General features: G+C 36.9%; 1 protein-coding gene across 5 annotated transcripts in view; it reads left to right on the plus strand.

Annotated features, from left to right (window-relative positions):
* Positions 1–4,182: 4,182 nt before the first annotated feature.
* The window catches only part of LOC149572092 (DEAD-box ATP-dependent RNA helicase 17-like), a 152,827-nt gene continuing 135,478 nt past the window's right edge, over positions 4,183–21,531 (plus strand). Inside the window, exons 1-2 of one of the 5 annotated variants that reach the window (XM_089813396.1) lie at positions 4,587–4,721; positions 4,829–4,952. Coding sequence is in view for 2 of the 5 variants with exons in the window: in XM_089813394.1 (XP_089669520.1) it covers positions 4,643–4,721 (79 nt within the window). In the remaining 3 variants the exon portion in view is untranslated. Of the gene's footprint in view, positions 4,722–4,828; positions 4,953–21,531 lie in introns of those variants that run through there. The other 4 variants (XM_089813394.1, XM_089813395.1, XM_089813398.1 and 1 more) reach the window with 4 other exon arrangements.

Genomic DNA, 21,531 nt, shown 5'->3' on the forward strand with positions numbered 1-21,531 from the left:
AAGAACTCAAGTTTTGTAAAACTATAAATCTCATTAAAAAATTATTATTTCACAAAATTTTAGATAACATAGACTTATAAGTTCATAAAAATTAAAAAATAGTTCATAATTTAGATGAATTATTAAAATAATATAGTAATCTTTTTTCTTAATAATTTTAATAATTATATAATATTGAATTTCTTGTTATACTAATACTAATATTAATAAATAAAATAATTAATAATTAAAATTTAATATGAATATTATTTTTATTAATCTAATTTATTATTACTTAATTTTTTTATATTAAATAATCGATAGTTCAAAAAGATAGATACAAAATCAAGAGAGGGGAGGTGAACCTCAACCTCCTAGTTCAACTGGTAATCCATGATCAATCAACTAGCACAATATGTAACAGTTTCAGCGAGATTACAAAAAAGGAAATTAGATAAGCTAATCCAGAGTATCATCACGATCATCAATCCATGTTGTCCATCCTAGCTCTCCTTCCATCCAAACAGCTTTCTTCTGTTCAAGAATATGAGCAAAAAAATCAAGTCTATCAGAAAAAGGGCCTCTAGTATCTCGCATCTCCTTAATTAGCCGCTTAAGGGCTTCTTCAAAAGCAGCGTGGTCATCAATAATGTTGGCCCATTCTAGCCCATGCTTCATTCCGTAGATGAACATCATAGCGTGCCCATCACAGAGAAATCTTTTTAGTTTGTCTTTTTCAAGTTTCATAATGCAGCACACCTGCGAGACAATCTTAAAGCGTAATTATTACTTAATTTAGATAAAATGGTAATTATTATAATATTTAAATAGATGTATATTTTTTTTAAATAAATATTATTCTATTTTTTTTGTTAAAGCATTGCAATTTTGAAAGTTCATTAAAGAATAAAAGATTATAAGGTTCTTAGCTGTGTTTTCTGGGTAGATTGTGTTACAATTTTTGCATCAACGTTTCGGATCACACTCTGTGATCCATCATCAGGATGAGAGAGCTGAAGGAAAAAAGTAGAAAGATTGCAGACCCAATAAGGATAAAAAGGTGGGGAAAGGAAGGGGGGGGGGGGGGGGGGGGGGGGGGGTAGGTGCACCACAATCAAGAAAAGTTTGAGGTTCAACAATAGGGACAAGGAGGGAAGGGGACCCCAAAAAAAAGACGATAAAAATACATCCAACCACAAGAGAGAAAACAACCACCAGAAATAATGATAGATCTACTATTAAAAACCAAAGTGAAAGAAAAAATAAAACAAAAGAGGGTGACCCGAAGGGTGAATATGAAGGCTAGAAACAAAATAAAAACACAACAATAGATGAAAATGTACAAATATACATGATATTTATTATTACATAAAATTATTATATATATAAACAACCTAAAGAAATGCCAACGAAATTCTAAATGAATAATGACCAAATAATATAATAGAAATTATTATTATATAATAATGGTCATTATTATATAATAATATTCAATATTATATACTCGTAATCATTACTATATTATAATAAAGGAAATAATGGTAATAGACTAAAACGACACTAGAAAGGGACTATGAGACAATAACGGCATGGATACAACATAAGAACGCTTAAGAGTGCTTTTATGTGTGTGTGTTTAACAAGGACACATGCGTAAACACCAAAGAACAAATTTGACCCACACACACACACGAAAATAAAAAGAAATAAAATGAAAAGATAATGAAAATAATTATTAAATGAATAAATAACTAAAGAATTTTTTTACAATAATAATAATAAATAAATTATAACAATAATAATAATAATAACCATAATAGTAAAATAAATAAATAGATAATATCAATTTAAAAATAAAAATAAATAAATAAATACAAATAAAAATAAAAATAAATAAATAATTTAGAAGCTGAAAATATGAAAAGCAAAAGATAAAATAAAACTAGAAGAATAAAACTAAGTGAAAACTGGAACGAAAAAATGGGGGGGGGGGGGGGAGAGAGCAGGAGAGGTAGAGCAGAGGATGATGAGCGAGAGAGAGAGAGAGAGAGAGAGAGAGAGAGAGCGAGAGAGAGAGAGAGAGAGAGAGAGAGAGAGAGAGAGAGAGAGAGAGAGAGAGAGAGAGAGAGAGAGCATTAGGTGTGGCAAGAAAAGTTTCTGATAGGAGATAACAGGGGTTGCCATGAATGGCTAAGAAATAACCCTTCATCACGATTAAGATTCCGCGGGTGGTTGCCAATGGCAATGGCCTCTTTGATTTTTTGCCTAAAGAAATTGTCTTCCTGGCATAAGACTTGTGTCTTCTCTAGGCAAATGTGGTGTTTAGTGGTTGAGGAGTGCTTAGCTAGGGCTGACTTGGCAACTCGATCGTGTTGTATGTCAGCCCCATGTTCCTTTAATCGAGTTTTGATAGCGCGTCTCGTTTCCCCTATATAGGGAACACCACATGAACATTCAATCTTGTAGACTCCAGATTGCAAAAGGGTATCTTTTGAGTCTTTCAGAGAGCGGATATGGTGTTTGATCAATGAGAAGGGTTTGAACGCACTATGAATGCCTTTATTGGCAAGAATTTTGGCAATCTTATGGAAGATACCATTGACGAAGGGTAGCGAGACCCTATGTGAGTGAGAGATTTTGGGGGGTTTGGATTGAGAAAGAAGAAAGATTTTGGTGTCTTTGATAGCCTTCATAATTTGCCTGCTCGAATACCCATTCATTTGGAAGATGTGGCGCAGATGTGAGAGCTCAAGGTCTAGGTGTTTATCATCGCAAATACGAAAGGCTCTCAGGATGAGTGTCTTAAGAACACCAAAATTTTGACTAGGGTGGTGGTGTGAAGACGAATGGAGGTACAAATATGTGTGGGTGGATTTACGGAAGACACGACGACCTATGGATCCATCCGGATTCTTGATGAGTAAGATGTCTAGAAAAGGGAGTTGGTTGTCTGCCTCAATCTCTAAAGTGAAGGAAATGCAAGACGAGATGCTATTGAGATGGGTGAGGAAGTCTAGGAGTTTGTCCCGGCCATGGGGCCAACAGATGTTAGTGTCGTCTACATATCTTTTCCACCATCTAGGTTTGAGGGGAAAAGAATGGAGTGCGATTTCTTCAAAATGTTCCATGTATAGGTTTGCAATGATGGGAGAAAGTGGTGAGCCCATGGCAACACCATCTACTTGCTCGTAGATGGTGTCTTGGAAAGAGAAAAATGTGGATCTGAGGCATAATTCGACTAATGTTGCAATTTCTTCATTAGTCTTCTGCTTGACAATCTCCAAGGAATCTTGTATCGGAACTTTAGTAAAGAGGGAGACAACATCAAAACTCACAAGGAGGTCCGAAATAGCAAGAGTTTTATCCTTGATGAACTCAACAAAATGGGATGAGTCCTTAATGGAAGAAAGAGAGCTGCCAACTAATGGTGAAAGAAGTTTAGCAAGGAATGAGGCAAGAGGATAAGTAGGGGATCCAATGGTGTCAACAATGGGTCTGAGAGGAACCCTGTTTTATGATTTTTTGGAGCACCATAAATACGCGGAGTTATTTCTCTAGATTATAAGGTGTTTTTCAAATATTTACAATATATAAATTTCTAAATGTATAATTAGAAACATCAAATAAAATAAAAATGTAACTCTTTAAGAAAAAGTGATAAAATATTTTAAAACATGTTTTGTAAAAAAATAAACAATTTGCTTTTAGTTTAGATAAATATTTTAAAAAATTTTTTTGTTATTTAGTTGATTAAAAATTAACTATTAATAATTAAATAAGTTTCAACTGAGACATAATTCTAGTCTACAATAGGAACTAAACATTAATTCCAAAAACTAATAACTTTTATTAATATAATAAAAAATCAGTATTGTTTACTTTTAGTTTAGATAAATATTTTAAAAATAAAAAAAATCTTTGTTATTTAGTTGATTTAAAAATTAATGATTAATAATTAAATAAGTTTCCTACAATAGAAACTAAATATTAATTCTAAAAGCTAATATTCTTTATTAATATAATAAAAAAAGACTGAAATTTAAAAAAAAAAAAAAAAAATAAATAAAAATAAAAAAAATTTGCATTTCCAAAGAAATCTAAAATCACTACATAAAATAGAAATACTTGCATGAGCCATAAATTACTCTTAAAAATATTAAAGTAAATCAAGATAAGCTAAAGAAGTACATGAACTTGGCCTTAAGTAAAAAATAGACTTTCCCACTATTCACCAGGGTAGGGAGATAGATTATCGTGGGGGGTATAGTTGCTCTGCTGCCGTCGGAATTTATCGTGGGGGGTATAGATTATCGTGGGGGGTATAGTTGCTCTGCTGCCGTCGGAATTTATCGTGGGGGGTATAGTTGCTCTGCTGCCGTCGGAATTGGCTCTGGTTCCGCCTATGCCATCGTTGCTTCCCCACTGTGCATCTCTGAAGCCTCTTACTCTGTCTTTTATGCTTGCTCCCGGCTCTAACTGCCGCATGAGAACATATAAACATATTTAGCCTATCGAAAGATGTGCAGTTCACGGGGCACAGGTTGACGGATTCAAGAGTAACATTTATTGTATGCTATAGGCTATAATACGGGGCACAGGTTGACGGGTTTCAGAGTAATATTGATTCTATGCTATAGGCTATAATACATTTGCAGAATAAAAAATGTATAGAGATGGAGTTTTCGCAGATTGCTCCTTTGCAGATTTGGGCCTCAATCCTAGCCTTTCTGAACAATTGGAAGGTGAAAAATAGCTTTATTTATTTTCCTTCTGCATCAACTAGAACTTGAGAAACTATTTCAACAGAAGCTCCTCTTGTTTGGGTCTGATACTCCGGGTATCCAAATAGGTATGAGAAAAATGCGATGCAGGGTACGTGGCACCGTAATGCAATGGTAAAACTAACATAGGTTATAAGGGTCGTTAAAACAATTGCACTACACAGCCTGCACAGGATCCACAAAAATTAGGAGGTAAGAAGCTTCAGCAGCTTTTGAATTACTCCATAATTAGCAGTTTAAACTAAAATAGATTTGGCTGTTGTCAAGAGAGGTAAATATTTTTACAGAAAATTCGTCATAGTTTTATCCATTGTCATTTCTTGCGCAGTCCTACCTTGCATTACAAAACATAAATTTGAAGCATGTTGTAAATATGCTGCATGTTGAGCTGAAGGACTCCAAGGGATTCCAAAAAAACCCATTTTCTAGAGGAGATACTAATTATATATATAACAAAGACCGCTATTTTCCTTTAGTTTTGTCAGAGCTATCAATCTCAGGATGAAGAAAAATTCCCAGCTGCGAGACTGCCGAAGGCAGAACACTCCTCAAGAGATTTGCGCTTTCTATAATGGCACACAAAGTTCAGCCCTTACTTCTACGGGTCTATCTATGGTTACACGCTCGTGATCACTGCAGTATAGAGAACCATGGCCATGAGAGAGCGTGAATCCTCTTGTAAAGGCATTGGTAGAAGGAGAGAAATTTACATGTCAGGGTTTACTCACCGGACTCCTCTTCCCTCTAATCCTGAAATGGCCTAGGAGGAAATCTTTTGTGCTGCGATTGGACCCCAGTCTGTCAAATATACTTGCTTTGGCTCAGACCTAGATGAAGCTTACCAGGAATTTGGCCGAATTTCAAACGGAAAACATGAGAACCTTGAAATGTTTGGGGTTTACATTTGTGCTCAAGAGCTTGGTGAACATGAAGGGTTATATGAAAGAGAATTTTGTGAAATGCCATTGCCAACAGTTGTTCTGTCATCTCATGGAATCTTCTGCGATTTGCAAACGATTTTGTTAGGAATTGCGTGAAATTGTGTCTGGTTTGATTACTCACTGTGAATATCTAGTATTGTGAGTAGTAGTAAACATAAGTCTAGAAAGTAAAGTTAGAAATCGTAAAAAATTATTTGTGGAATTAAAGTGCAATGAGACGGATTGCTTTCTTGGCGAAATTTGTCATAAATTGGGTGAATCTATGTGTGGTTGCCAACAATGTCTTCACTCTGCTGTGACAGCCTGTGCTCTTTTGGTGTCATTGACCATGAGGTGTTCCATTTTCGCTGGAATGAAATGCATCCATATAATGTTCTTGCTCCCTTTATAGGATTCTCTCAGCTCCAGTCCTGTAGAGCTTCCGTAATGACTCATCAAATCTATAGATTAACTTTCACTATTTTTTTCATAGAGAGCCATTGGTCTGGTAGCTTTGTCTACAACCAATACATTGAAACCCCTTTTCAATGTAAGAGTAGGACAACCGATGTTTATGATAAAACCAATCACGGCTATCGCAACTTTGACATAAGAAAGAAGTCCACATTCGATTACTTTTTGATGGATCTTGATACCATGTTCCAATTCTCCAAATCTGGTGCAGACTGGGAGGATGCCAGCAAAGGTAGCTTTGTTAGGTTTCAGAACAAAGAGCATTAAAAACAAAGAGCATTATTTGTTGTTAAAAAAATCTCAAGATGGGAATGCAGATAGGACGCTCCATATGGCTATAAATCTGAATCTAAACCAAATTGCTACACCTGCCCAATATATTCACTCTCCCTACTTCCTTAAATTCCTTATTTATGCAGTGTAGACATTATCTCAGACTCAAAATACATGTTGACTTGGCAATAACACTCTTCTTGTCAGCGTTGATAGCAACAGTCCAATGTAGTCAGGCTTGTTGATATTGAATTCATTTAAGAAGTTATCACATATAAAGTCATTTATCTATTGTTTATGTTCTAGTTCTTCAAAAAGATTGTTTGCTTTGTCTTTAATTTTAATGTCAGTAGCTATGGCTGGCTGTAGAACTTGTCTTTTTTAAAGTTCTTGTGTAAGCAGCTGAACTACGTCTTGTACATTTAGAATTTGTGTAGATGTTGCTGAGAATGAAATTCTTTAATATGTATTTTCAGCATGAAAAAATCCATTTTTTAAAGATGAATATCATAATTTATGTCTCTGTCAAATGTTTTTACATTCCATTACAAGGCCTGATATCAATCCTGTTAAAGCCTGTCATTGACTTGGCAAGGGTAACAGAATGCTATTTTGTACTGTAAACATAGGGGGTCAGGCGAGTGCATAGAGAGATTTTTATATTTTCCTATTGTGTTTTGTGCTTTTTAGATTGTATGAAGCTTGATCTATAACTAGAATGAATATCGTTGATTATTTCTTAGCTTTATATGTAGTATCACAACTTTTGGTCAATTCATTTTCAATTATTTGGCCAAAAATATGGTGCCTGTTTAATATACAGCTGGAAACATTGTATCAGTTGCATATAGCTAGTATGCTATTATGCCATAATGATGTACTACAAACTTATTTTTGAATTGATTGCTTCATAAGTTTTTTAATAATTGCAGTTTTGCAATTTTTCCAGCTAAGTAGAGGATTGATGCTGATCAATTTCACTCATACGTCAATTGTTTAGCACCAATCGCATCATGTCATGAGAAAAGACTGGATTAGAGTGTTTTGGCATGCCTTTTCCTCCTAACATTTATATTTTTGCTACTGAAATGGTCATCTGTCTCTCATTGCCAAAAGGGATTGTTCCCTTTTCTTTTTCAAGAATTACGATCTTCATAAACTATGTAATATGTACTATTCAATAAAAGGTATAACAATTTGAGTCACTCTTTCTCGTGTAATTTTTAACTAGCTTACTTAGAGAAGGGCTGTTAGGATCACTTTTGCTTATCTATTGGCTTCAAAGTTCACAATCATCAGTTGTGCTTTTTTCTGCTGCTATTTTTCCTAGTCTCTTGTTTCCTAAAATATTGGTCCGATTTTCCTTTTCAAAGGATTGCCCATTCTAAATGTAATACGTTATATCTAGATAATTTCCAATATACAAGACATCTTCGATTCCAAATCCTTCAGCATAGTTATAGAAGGTATAGGGCTTCTGGATTTCTGAAAATGTTTCTGGCCTCTGTTTCTCTTTGCAGATTGAAAAACTAGATCTGCACTTTCGAATTAGACATTATTGTGGAGGAATGTCACCATTTGAGGTCATTTCCCTGTAAATATACACAGTAAAGATTCAATTTGGTTTCTCAACCAATAAACAAAGAATTCCCAGATTGCATATATGACAGATTATATGATAACAGAGCTCTAGATCATGAACCCTGATTATTCATAGAGTACGATAAAAACCAGCAAAGAGTATGTAAAATGACAAGAATGTAATGATCCTTTCCAATAGGCCACTAAACAAACCCTAAATTTAATACACTGCTAAAGTATATTGCTGAAATAAGGAAATAATAGTGCCAATGTATTCATTCAATGAAAACCAAATGTTTTTACAAATGATATGGCAATTTTCAGCACCGAAACATTATGACATGGCACATTACAGACAAACCCTAACTGGCTGTATACAATTGAGAACTTGTTACAACTACAAACTAAAATGAAGAACCTGGATTGATCAGATACTGGAGACTGACTGCTGAAGATGATATGGTGAAAGTGCAACTCCACTTGAAACTCCAAACCAGCAATTAAGCACAAGTGAAAGGACTGAAATATCCTTTCCACAGCTGCAATAATTCAGGTGATCTTTCACACCCTCAAAATTGCGTACCAATTGAGAGTTTTCGTTCTCAATGGCCAATTGTGACTACTTGCAGAAACCCTAGGCTCCACAATGCACATCAGCAAAAATCAATAATAAATCTCGATGATAGGCAATGAGCCCTCAATGCCTATTTATTCTTTTTTCCTCGATAGGTCGGCCTCTTTTTTTTTAATTATTTCTCTGGTTCTTCCAGCAACCTCTAGAACATTATTTTATTTAATTACTTTATAAGATATATCACTTAATTAAATATAAAGTTATCTTGTAATATATTTTTTTATCGATAACTTTATAAATAATTAACTCCTCCAAAACGGGGACATTACAGGTCCGCCCCCCCTAAAATTGCTTGGCCTCAAGCAATCTTAATGCTGGATGCTGCAAAATCACTTGTCCCTCCCAAGTAGCATCTTCAACAGGTAAATCTTTCCACTTAATCAGATACTCTCTGATTACTCTCCTGCGAAGCTGCTTCTCTCTACCATCCAGAATGGATTCTGGCACTAAGATCAATTTTCCCTCATCATCCAAGGTAGTTAATATTGCAGAAGGCATCACATTCTGACCCAACGCTTTTTTGGGGCGTGATACATGAAACACATTGTGCACTCTACTATCTGCAGGAAGCTCCAACTCATAAGCCACCTCACCAACTCGCTCGACAATCCTTAATGGTCCATAATAGCGTGGCTTGAGTTTCTCTACACCACTCTTCTTGAGAGTGGACTGCTTATATGGCTGCAACATGAGGTAAACCATATCATTTACCTCAAAGCTATGCTCAGTCCTCTTCTTGTCTGCATACTGCTTTTGCTGGTTCTGAGCTCTAGCAATGTTATCTCTGAGAGTAGCAACTATATCCTTACTTTCCTGTAATAGTTCACCTGCACGGGGTACCCAACTATCTCCCAACAACAAATCTAAGAAACTAGGTGCCTCATAGCTATAAAGTGCCATGAAGGGTGTCATTTGTATAGTCATATGGTATGTAGTATTATAACAATACTCATAGAGATATATAACAATACTCACAGAGATATATCCATCAGACCCAAGCTCGCTGTTGATCTGCCACATAATTCCTCAAATACCCTTCCACCCATTTGTTTACAATCTCTGTTTGACCATTAGTCTGTGGGTGATAACTAGTGCTAGGTGTAAGCTCAGTATCACACAACTGAAATACCTCCTGCCAAAAGTGACTCATGAAGCGGCAACCCCCTGTCACTCACAATGCTCTGAGGCAAACCATGTAATCTGAAAACCTCCTTGAAGAAGACCTCTGCCACCTGAGCTACTGAGTATGTAGTAGCGAAGAAGTGAGCATATTTTGTCAGCCTATCCACCACCACATAGATACAATCGCGCCCCTGGGCCCTAGGCAAGCCCGTAATAAAATCCATAGAGATGCACTCCCACTTCCTGTCAGGAATAGGAAGTGGTTGTAGGAGCCCTGCTGGATAAGTGTGCTCTTGTTTGTTCTGCTAGCAAACATGACACTCACGCACATACTGCAAAACATCAGCCTTAAGTCCCTTCCAAGTGAACCGTTCCTGTACTAACCTGTAAGTCTTGAAATACCCAGGATGGCCTGCTGTAGGTGAATTATGGAATGTTACCAAAATTCACTGCTTCACTTTCGATCCTGGGACTAAGTAAATCCTGTTCTTGTAAATGATCAAATCATCTATGAGAGTGTATTTGGTGTTGATTGTTGTTCCCTCCACTATAGCAGAGGCCCATGTGTCTTTGGCATAGTCTGCTACAATCAAGTGTCGCCAATCCTCTGATATTTGAATCATAGAAGTGAGGTGTGGCCTACAGTATAAAGCATATGCAACAATATTTTGTGTCCCCTTAACATATGTGATATCAAAATCATATGCCTGTAACTTACTCACCCACTTCTGTTGACGATCATTCAGGTTCCACTGTCCCAAAAAGTGCCTCAAACTATTATGATCAGTTTTAATACAAAATTTGCTGCCCACAAGATACTGTCCTAATTTGGCCAAGGCATGCATGATGGCCAACATCTCCTTATCATATATGCTGAATGATCTCTCAGGCCCTCTGAGTTTCCTACTTTCATAAGCTATAGGATGCTTGTCCTGCATGAGTACAACACCAACTCTTTCTCCAGAAGCATCACATTGAAGCTCAAATGGCTTCGTGAAATCAGGCAATGCTAATACTGGGCATGTAGTCATTATTTCCTTGAACCACATAAAACACTCCTGTGCCTCTCGAGTCCACATAAATGCCCCTTTCTTCAACAAATCTGTCATGGGCACTGCATGTCGTGAGTAGCCACTGACAAACTTGCGATAGAATCCACATAGACCAAGGAACCCTCTTAATTGTGTAAGGTTCTCTGGTGGTGGCCAATCAACAATAGCATGGATCTTTTCAGGATCCATTCACACTCCTTCCGCACTAATGATGTGTCCAAGATACAACAATTCTGTCATCCCCAAATCACATTTGGACTCCTTGGCATACAAGGACTCCCTCTGTAAGATGCTCAATACTGTCTCCAAGTGCTCTAAATGTTCCTGCCATGTCCTACTATAGATCAAAATATAATCAAAGAACACTAGCACAAATATCCTCAACTGATGGTGGAAGACCTTGTTCATAGTGGACTGAAAAGTGGCAGGTGCATTAGTCAAACCAAAAGGCATGACTACAAACTCAAAGTGCCCACAATGACACCTAAAAGCAGTTTTCTCAATATCCTGCTCTCAAACTCTAATCTGGTGATAGCCTGATCTCAAATCAATTTTTGTGAAATAACAAGCCCTATGCAATTTGTCTATCAACTCTTCGATGCGTGGGATGAGATACCTATTCTTTATAGTTCTCTTATTCAACATCCTGTAATCAATACACATTCGTAGAGTACCATCCTTCTTTTTTACCAAAACAACAAAAGATGCAAAAGGTGACTTACTTGGTCTGATGTGTCCCATTGCTAGCAACTCCTTGATGGTCCTCTCGATCTCATCTTTGAGTCATTTTGGGTGCCGGTATGGTGTGATCATGACAGGCTTAACACCTTCCTCTAGCTCGATAATGTGCTCAATGCCTCTGTCTGGTGGAATCTCGCTAAAAACCTTCTCATACTTGATTCTCAATTTCTGAATATCTGGATGATATTCAGTCTTATGCTGCTCTTCCTGGGTAGGCATCAAGGCACATATTGTCGCCCACTCTATATTATTATGCCTGGCTAATCTCTCCATCTGTCTAAGTGAGATAGTCCTGACATCACCATTACGAATAGCCTTCAGCACATGAGTCCTACCATCCACCTCGAATCGTATCTCCATATCCTCTAGTCTTAGAGTAACCTCCTTCAAAGAATGTAGCCACTGCATCCTAAGTACTATGTCCATGTCACCCATGTTGACCACATGATAGTCCGCCTTGAACTCATAGTTGTTTAGGCGCAAAGGTAGATCTCGCACCATCCTGTCACAGCGAAGAGTATATCCATCAGCTACCTTGACTCTCAATCCTTCGAACTCCTCAGTAATGAGTCCACGCCTCTCCACAAATCGTGCATCAATGAAATTATGTGTGGCACCTGTATCCAATAGAGTAATAACCTTCTGCCCTGCCAAGACTCCTCGGAGTCTGAAAGATCCCTCTCTTTGAATACTAGACAGACGTGCCTCCTGTAAATGTAGCTCTGGAGCCTCTTTTTTCTCAGCACTATCTATCTCCTGTTCACCCTATACCCCATTAGGATCCTCATCATGGTGCTCTGAGCTGTCTAAATCTGAACCCTCATAATAAGCCCACATCGCTCGGTTAGCCTTCCCCTTAGGCCTCATAGGACAATCATGACCAAACTCATAGGGACCTTTGCAAAAGAAGCATAGCTTCTTCCTACGTAGGTCATTAAGTGTTTCCTTATCCAAGGGTACAACTGACTTGCCTTTTGAGTCACTAACCTTCTCTTTACCCTTGTTGAATTCCCCTTTGTTATCTCTAAATGATGAAGAACCCTTCGAACTAAACCGGTTTGCTGGAGCAACAAGTTCCATACTGCGGGCTTTCTTCATGGCTTCCTGTAATGTAGGAGGATCAAAAGCCTTTACCCACCCCTTGAGTGGTTCAATTAATCCCTCTATGAATAAAATGACTAGCCTCCGTTCTAAAATGTCAGGCACCATCACTGCAAGATTCTAGAAGTCATTGATAAATTGTTCTAAGCTTCCTGACTGTCTCAATTGGGCTAACTCCCGAAAATAAACTTCAGGATATTTTTTATCAAACCTTTCTATCAATCTATCCACGAATTCCTGATAAGTGGTTATCTGATTGTGTTGCAATGTGATCATGCCATGTGTCCACCAATCATGTGCTGCCCCATCTAAGTGTAAAGTGGCATACTTGAGCGCTTCAAATTCTGTCATAGTCTTCAGAGATAGGAAAGTATCCACCTTATGAATCCAAGCACGAGCAGTCATTTTTTCACTGCCATCAAATGTGGGTAATACCAACTTGTTGGTGACTTGTTGCAACTCACTGTGTTTATCTGCCTGCTTCTGCCTAGCAGCTTTGTAGTTCAGGTACCTGTCAAATGTCCACCCATCCTGTACATATGTTGGTAATGAATCCCACTCATTCCTTGCTTGTCGAAGTTCATCTACAATATCTGTTACCATAGCATCAGGTGTGCGTGCTGGAGTTTCTTCCCTGAATGTAGGACGTGTGGGTCTGTCAGCTGTTCTAGACCATGTCCTATGTTGTGATCCTGCTATGCTCCTGTCATCCTGTCATCCTGATCAGTATCATGATTATTTCTCCTATTTTCCCCAATCAAATGTTGCATCATAACCATCATTGCCTGTGTACTTGCCTCTATTGACTGTAGAAGCCTCTCCTAATGCTGTAAAGTCTCATCATCTCGCACGCTTCTGGATGGGCTTTGAGAATGTCTCTCAGCCATATTCTTAGTTATGCTAGTTCCCTGTGTAAATTGGCTGGATAAACCTTATTAGGCTGCTAGGAAACTTGCTCTGATACCACTGTAATGACCCTTTCCAATAGGCCACTAAACAAACCCTAAATTTAATACACTGCTAAAGTATATTGCTGAAATAAGGAAATAATAGTGCCAATGTATTCATTCAATGAAAACCAAATATTTTTACAAATGATATGGCAATTTTCAGCACCGAAACATTATGACATGGCACATTACAGACAAACCCTAACTGACTGTATACAATTGAGAACTTGTTACAACTACAAACTGAAATGAAGAACCTGGATTGATTAGATACTGGAGACTGACTGCTGAAGATGATATGGTGAAAGTGCAACTCCACTTGAAACTCCAAACCAGCAATTAAGCACAAGTGAAAGGACTGAAATATCCTTCCCACAGCTGCAATAATTCAGGTGATCTTTCACACCCTCAAAATTGCGTACCAATTGAGAGTTTTCGTTCTCAATGGCCAATTGTGACTACTTGAAGAAACATTAGGCTCCACAACGCACATCAACAAAAATCAATAATAAATCTTGATGATAGGCAATGAGCCCTCAATGCCTATTTATTCTTTTTTCCTCGATAGGTCGGCCTCTCTTTTTTTAATTATTTCTCTGCTCCTTCCAGCAACCTCTAGAACATTATTTTATTTAATGACTTTATAAGATATATCACTTAATTAAATATAAAGTATCTTGTAATATATTTTTTTATCGATAACTTTATAAATAATTAACTCCTCCAAAACGGGGACATTACAAAGAAAATTTTATGCATTTTCTAATCACTGCATTCAGCAGTTCCAAAATATACTCATGCTGAAAAAGAACTTCATGTAAATTCTTCCTTAGCAAATAATTATGTAAACTGTGGCTTCGAAATCTATCCAAAAAGATCAGAAATAATTTTAGACCTTCCATGTTCTCAAGAAGCTTGAAAGGATCAACAGCTTCCCCAAATTCAAAAATTATTAGAAAGAAATTAAGTTCCTTAAAGTTGACTGGGACCATTCAATCTTAATGTCTTGGATGACTGAAATAATTGCCTTAATCCAAACAAAATGAATTAGAAAATCCTAACATTGAAAAATTGTGGACAATTGATGTACATTCATAACAAAGGAGCACAGATATTTTTGGGGAAAAATATGGAAGCACGTGCATTGCAAAAATTATGTGTGAGAATAAGCGCTGTGTATTCAAATAAATGAAATGCAATTTACACAAGACTTGTTCAGAGGAGTTTTGGTCCATCTGCACAAATCTGAAGTCGAACTTGAATGAGGAAAAGTGAAGCACATATTGACAAGAAAGCTTTTAGTTGCTCTGCCACCGTATTGGCTTGTTTTCCATCAAAATCTTCAACGTTTGTTGTAAATCCTGCAAAAGGCAACAATGGAGTTCCTTCTAATACTGACAAAGGTGCCACCTGTAACAAGTTGGAATGGTGTGATTTTTTCGCAACTCTTACGAATCACATTGCAAACTTATTAAATCAGGCCACTCATGAAAAATGTTTCTCAACTTTTCCACAACTTTATGAACTTAGGATGGTTCCGTGTTGATGAATACATACTATTTCTCAATACAACAAACATCTTTGCAGGAGCACTTGCAGCTTAAAACAGATTGTTCTCAAAATTCCCTTCATGTAAACAATAACCCCAAACAATTATTTTTCAAGAAATTAGTTCAACTCAATGACTAAGTATTTGATTATCTAACCAAGAGGCAGGGACACTAGCTCCAACAGAGCCCTTGTTTATTTATTTTTTTCCTTTTTTTTCTGCAACTTTTCATATGTACGGATCTTTGGATGAAACCATGATATGTTGAACACTATTATATCAAAAAAGATATTTTTATTAGTACAAAACATGAAGATTACAGATAATACTCTCCTAGATTATGAAATTTCAGGTCTTTCTCTTCTTTTAGTTAGAAGGTTGCCAAACAGATACTGCTCGTACATTACGTGCCTTTTATCTGTGGCCTGTATATTATCTATCCAGTTAGTCAACAATTTGTAGAAGTGCCAAGCACCTGTCAACTTGCATATTAGAGCTATTTTGAAATGCTTGATAAGCAGGCCCATAGACTACATCCTGGGAATATCAACCGAAGGAGAATTGCCAGTTTCTAAACCCTAGATATACCTTATTACCAATCTATAAATTGGAGAGCTCTGTTGCAATTGAGCTCGAAGTCAGACTAACACTCAATTTAGCTGCAGCAGCCACGGGAGGGGTAGTGCAAGCAGAGACCAAAGACAAAAAAGGCCAACAAAACCCAAGGAGAAAACCCTTGGATCAGCTTAGCATGTGCTCACATAAACTAAGTGATCAGAAAAACCAGAGGCCCAAAGAGAACAGGGATGGGAGGTTTCAGCTGAGCTAGGTGGCTTTCTGGTTACATCGAAACTCTAGAACACCCATATGTATTTGCTTCATTTCTAATGTTTTTCCTTGTGTTCTTGACGAATAATTATTAGCACTGAACATTTTTTTAAACTATTATGAAATGGTCTTCTGAATGTAGTAGACTTGCAGCAATTTATACACAAATTAAAAATCCAAAACTTGGCCAATAGGTGTTGTATGGTGACGAGTACATTTGATTTGATGTTTTTTGTTTTTATATTTTTTGCGAAGTGGGATTTTCGGGTGGGATTTCAATTTCCTGTTTTTGAGTTTTTCCAGTAATGAGGTCAGTTCTTAGGGCTCAGGGTTTATATTGGTGTTGAAATAGTTGTCAGGACTTGCTTGGTGGTCATGATCTGTGAAGTATAACTGGCAGTTGTAATTTCCCATGGATCAGCTAAAACTTATACTCAGGTCCTCATTGACATTTTTCAGTGGGCTGGTGTTCTTTACTGCCCAAATTATAGAACCTTCAATTATTTAGGATTTGGCTTCTTTTTTAACAACAAGAACGCGCACTGGCCAAATGAGACCAGACTAGTTTCAAGGACGTTTACAACTGTCCAATTTTAATGTTAATACTTTTTATTGGTTGATAAATGCTTAAATACAATGTTGAACAGTCAAATTTAATTATCATGACTCATATCCATAGTTTGAAAACTTGGACTCGGCATGGATTCAACAGCCGAAAATAGAATTCGACCAAAAACTCAGGTAGGGCTCAACAAAGAAGAAAACCATAGTTTAGAAAGTAAAAATAAATTAATGCATTTAGACTAAGTTTACTAGTTCACTGGAAATGCCTTTTCAACCATCAAAAGTTCAAACTGGTACTTGGTCCTGGTACAATTCAATTTCTGGTCCAGGGTGGGTACAAAAATTAAAAAATGATTTTAGGAGAAATCATCCCAGCCAACTCAATAGTTCCCCCCTATTTGTACGAAATGGAGAGTTTTCTCTACACATAATGGCTTCTAGTAAAGTGAATTGAATTAGCGTTTGTCTAACAGAGTGACTGACCTTATACACCCATGATCACGATATTGGCTACTTGATTAAGGTAAATGGAAGTGATGCAATACCCCTGACATTTTTAGAAAATATTAATACACCCATGGCCAGGATATTGGATACTTAATTGAAGTAAATGCTGGTGATGTTGTCTCAGTAACATTTTTAGAAAAAATGACAGATATTACTATATTAAGACTGACAAATGATAAGGGATTTTTAATGTTATATATGACATTTTTGATTGAGCCACATGCTTCTTGCTTCATAAATATTTATATATAATTTTTACATATTTTTGTACTGCCATATCTTGGTCAATATTTGATAAATCATAAAGATACAAGAACCATTTTAGAAAAATTACAAAGAACCTCCACTATTTACTTCTAGATATGATAAATTACATACATGGATTATTAATAAAGATGGTAGTGGGTACCAGATACGGGATTAAAATATATCTTTACTCACTCATGAACAAAGACTAATGAAAAGAGCGTAGACATTGACTCATTTTGTGCAAATTCCAAGTTGTAGTGTACTTTGAAAAATGGGGATTTGGGGTCAACGTGCCTAGTAGGATCAAGGGGCAACAACTGCTGCGGGGATGTGGGGACAACGACTCTGGCAGATTCAAGGAGTAGTGCTTCTCGTGGGGTCCTCGGACAATATCCTAAGTGTGCGCCTTGTTGAAATACAAGGTAGGAATGAAGGGTGGAGCCCCCACTATTACGAACAAATTAAGACCTTTAGAACCACATTGAACTCCATGATGCACACCATTTTCATGACTACATCCACATATGGCCTTCTTGAAAACAAAGAAAATGGTCAGGGAGAACAAAAAAAGGGTGTTAATTTTGTCTTACCATTTTTAGGCAATGCCAAGAGTCCTTCATTGGGATTTGTTGTGAGTCCTTCTCAAAAACTTGCTACTCTTTGTTTTAAATTCACAAGGACTCAACTTGTTAGTCCATGGCAAGTCAACTTGGCAAGCCTCGAGACTTGCTAGTCATTGCGAGTCTGTGATGGGTCCCCCAAGTCTTCAAACTGCAGTCGTTTTGCATCAAGAGAATGCAACCATTGATTACATGGGATTATGAAAAGGGAGTTCCATTTCATACAAATAGATTGGAATATCTGAACCTTTTCCACATTTTGAAATTCTTTTCCATGATCACTTAAGTTGTTGTACTTGTTTGAATTCCTAGAAGATATTCTTTTTCCTATTGTCTATGTGGATGACTTGATCATTACTGGCAATTCAACACACTTAATTGCAAAACTCAAACAAGATATGGGCAAGGATTTTGATATGACAGAATTGGGGCTTCTTCATTATTGTTTAGGTGTTTAGGCTTGGGAAATTGATGGTGGCATCTTTATTTCTCAGTCTAAGTATGCCGGGAACATAATAAGTTTCATTTGCAGGATTGTAAACATGCTTCCCCACCTATGGAGGAAGGATTGAAGTTGTCAACTAAGCTTGATTCTCCTCCAGTTGATGAAACCACTTACAAGTAACTAGTGGGCAGTCTCATCTATCTCACTGCTACTAGACTCAATCTCAATTTTGAGGTGAGCTACATTTTACATTTCATTACAGCCCCACCAAGTCCAATCATTGGGTAGCAACAAAGTGTGTGCTACGTTATGTAAAGGGCACCTCTGATTATGGACTTTTTACACTTGGAGTCATGATACAAGTTCAGATTGGACAGGTTTAGTTGTTGATAAGACATTAACTTTTTGATACATGTTCAGTTTGGAATCTGGTGCAGTCAGTCACCTAGACTAGTAAAAAGCAGCATGCAATCTCACTCTACAAAAGCAAAATATCAAGGAGCTATTAAGGTGGCTTGTGAGGCAGTTTGGCTTCATTAGATACTTGCGGATATGTGGATGTCTCAAGTAGGCCTGACTCCCTTACTCTCTGATAGGAAGATTTTTTCTCGAGTGGGATTTGAATTCCTTCTTGTTGGCCGATAGGCTACATTTTGTAATAGCATTCACCTTGTAAGTTGTCTCATTATGGTAAAAATATTTTTTGAGCTGATGAAATTCCTTGCCCCATGTCTGAAAACAAATTCTAATTATCAATGAATCTTTTGCAAACATCTTGCCATGACCTCAAGAATCTTGTAGCTCTAAAACACAAATATATTTAGGTGTACTTTTTGCTTATTGTGAATGGACTGAAGCAGTAGCTGGTTGGTTCATCTCATTTTAAAAGTTCTGCTTTGAGAGGGTTTCATAATAGTTTTCTACCCAACTATTTATAGGTATACGTTATTCTTATTGTGAATGGATTGAAGCAGTAGCTGGTTGGTTATCTCATTTTAAAAGAAGTTCTACTTTGAGAGGGTTCCATAATACTTTTCTACCCAAATATATTTAGGTGTAGTTTTTGCTTATTGTGAATGGATTGAAGCAGTAGCTGGTTGGTTCATCTCATTTTAAAAAAAGTTCTGCTTTGAGAGGGTTTCATCATACTTTCCTTCCAAACTTTGCCCTTTTTTTTCCATCAACATTGTTGACAGCACACCAAAAGTAGTATGGAAAATCAAGGTAAGTCACTTGCCATGGTTTCAGTTTCTTTTTTTGAAATCTGTATTCAAACAGATCATATTTGTTGTGTTTTATTATATTTAAAAATAATTATATTGTTGTCTTTTAAATTAATGACAATGGTTCTATGGTTTATCAATGTCTATTTTCAGATATGATATTAGTGTAATCTTTACTGTTAGATCCCCATCTATTTCTTCACGTAGAGATATTTGAACGGTGAAATGAATTTTACATTTATGTGGTGGTTTTATATTTGTGTTTATTTTGCGTTCCGTATTCTTGCTGTTATTTTTGTGACAATATCCCTTGCACAATTATTTAGTATCCAATGGATATGAGTGTAATGGCCCTTGCCAATAGGCCACTAATAACCACTAATACTGAACTGTGAAATTTCATCAAGCACTTGACATGCAAACTAAATACACTGCTGAAAGTAAAATGCTGAATAGAGGACATTGTTGTGCAACAAATCTACTCAAATAACTGATGTAAAATAGTGCCAATATATTCATTCAATGATAACCAAAGGCTTTTACATATGATATGCGATTTTCAACTCAAAGCATTACAACATGACACATTACAAACAAACCCGTACTGGCTGAATGTAATTGAGTATTTCTTGCAACTACAAACTGAAATGAAAGAACTTGGATTGAGCAGATGCTGGAGATTGAATGCTGAAGACGAAATGATGAAAATGCAACTCCAACTTGCCCTTATATTTGCTGACTGTACGGCTTGCAGGTACAACCGTACATGTACGGACTGGTACAACACTGGGCAAAAATAGATACTAGGCTAAAAGGTGCCGAAAATGGTATAGAAATAATCGCTAGGCTCCAAGGAAAATTATTCTAGAAAATAAAAAAATCAAACTCCCAGCCAACAGTGAGATATGAGCAAAAATGTATGTCCAGGCTGAAAATTGAACCCTGCTGGAAATGTCTAAATACCAAATAAGCCCAACTTGAAGTAGCGGAATACCACTTCCAAAGTGCAACCTTTCAAAGGATATTTCACCTCCTCAGTTTTGCAAATCCTTAGGAGACTCCGTTCCTAATGATCAAATGACAATCTGTAGACCAAGATGGCACCACAAATGCTCAAAGAGAAAAGTAGTGTAAACTCAAGTCTTGGGATGTCCAAATGAGAGGCCAAGCACTCTATTTATTCACTTTTGTAAGAAGCCACTAAGAACTTCTAGAATTATCCATAAAATATTCTTATGAAATCCCTTTGTAATGCACTTTTATATAAAAAATAACTTTATAAAATAAAAAGTGCAACTCAACTCAAAATTATAATATTTTGTCCCCACATAACACATAAAATAAAAATATGATAAACCCCATCTCTCCAAGAGCAAATAAGACCATCCAATCCCCAAATAATCATCAGAATGACTCTCTCACCAAAATCATTTGACTACAAGAGTCCATGATAGGAAAATTCACTGAAAAATAACATGTCACTAAAAAGGGGACATGACAGTCCGCCCCTCCTGAAAGTGCTTGCCCTCAAGCAATCTCAAAGCTAGATGTTGCAAAATATCTTCTCTCTCCCATGTGGCATCCTCCTCGGGTAAATCTCTCCACTTCACCAATTATTCTCTGATAATCCTCCTTCGGAGCTGTCTCTCTCTGCTGTCAATGATGCACTCAGGAACAAGAACCAATTTCCCTTCATCATCCAATGGAGGAAGAACCGCTGAAGGCACAACATGCTGACCCAACGCCTTCTTGAGCCGTGACACATGGAAAAAATTATGCACCCTGCTGTCTGTTGGAAGCTCAAGCTCATAAGCCATCTCACCTATCTGCCTGATAATCCTGAAAGGGCTATAGTATCTAGGCTTAAGCTTCTTTGACCCCCTCTTCCTGAGAGTAGACTGTCGGTAAGGCTGTAGCATGAGGTAAACCATGTTACCA

This window comes from Cupressus sempervirens, chromosome 2, assembly GCF_028749045.1.
Source record: "Cupressus sempervirens isolate cs-2001-9-10 chromosome 2, ASM2874904v1, whole genome shotgun sequence".
Taxonomy (NCBI): Eukaryota; Viridiplantae; Streptophyta; class Pinopsida; order Cupressales; family Cupressaceae; genus Cupressus; species Cupressus sempervirens.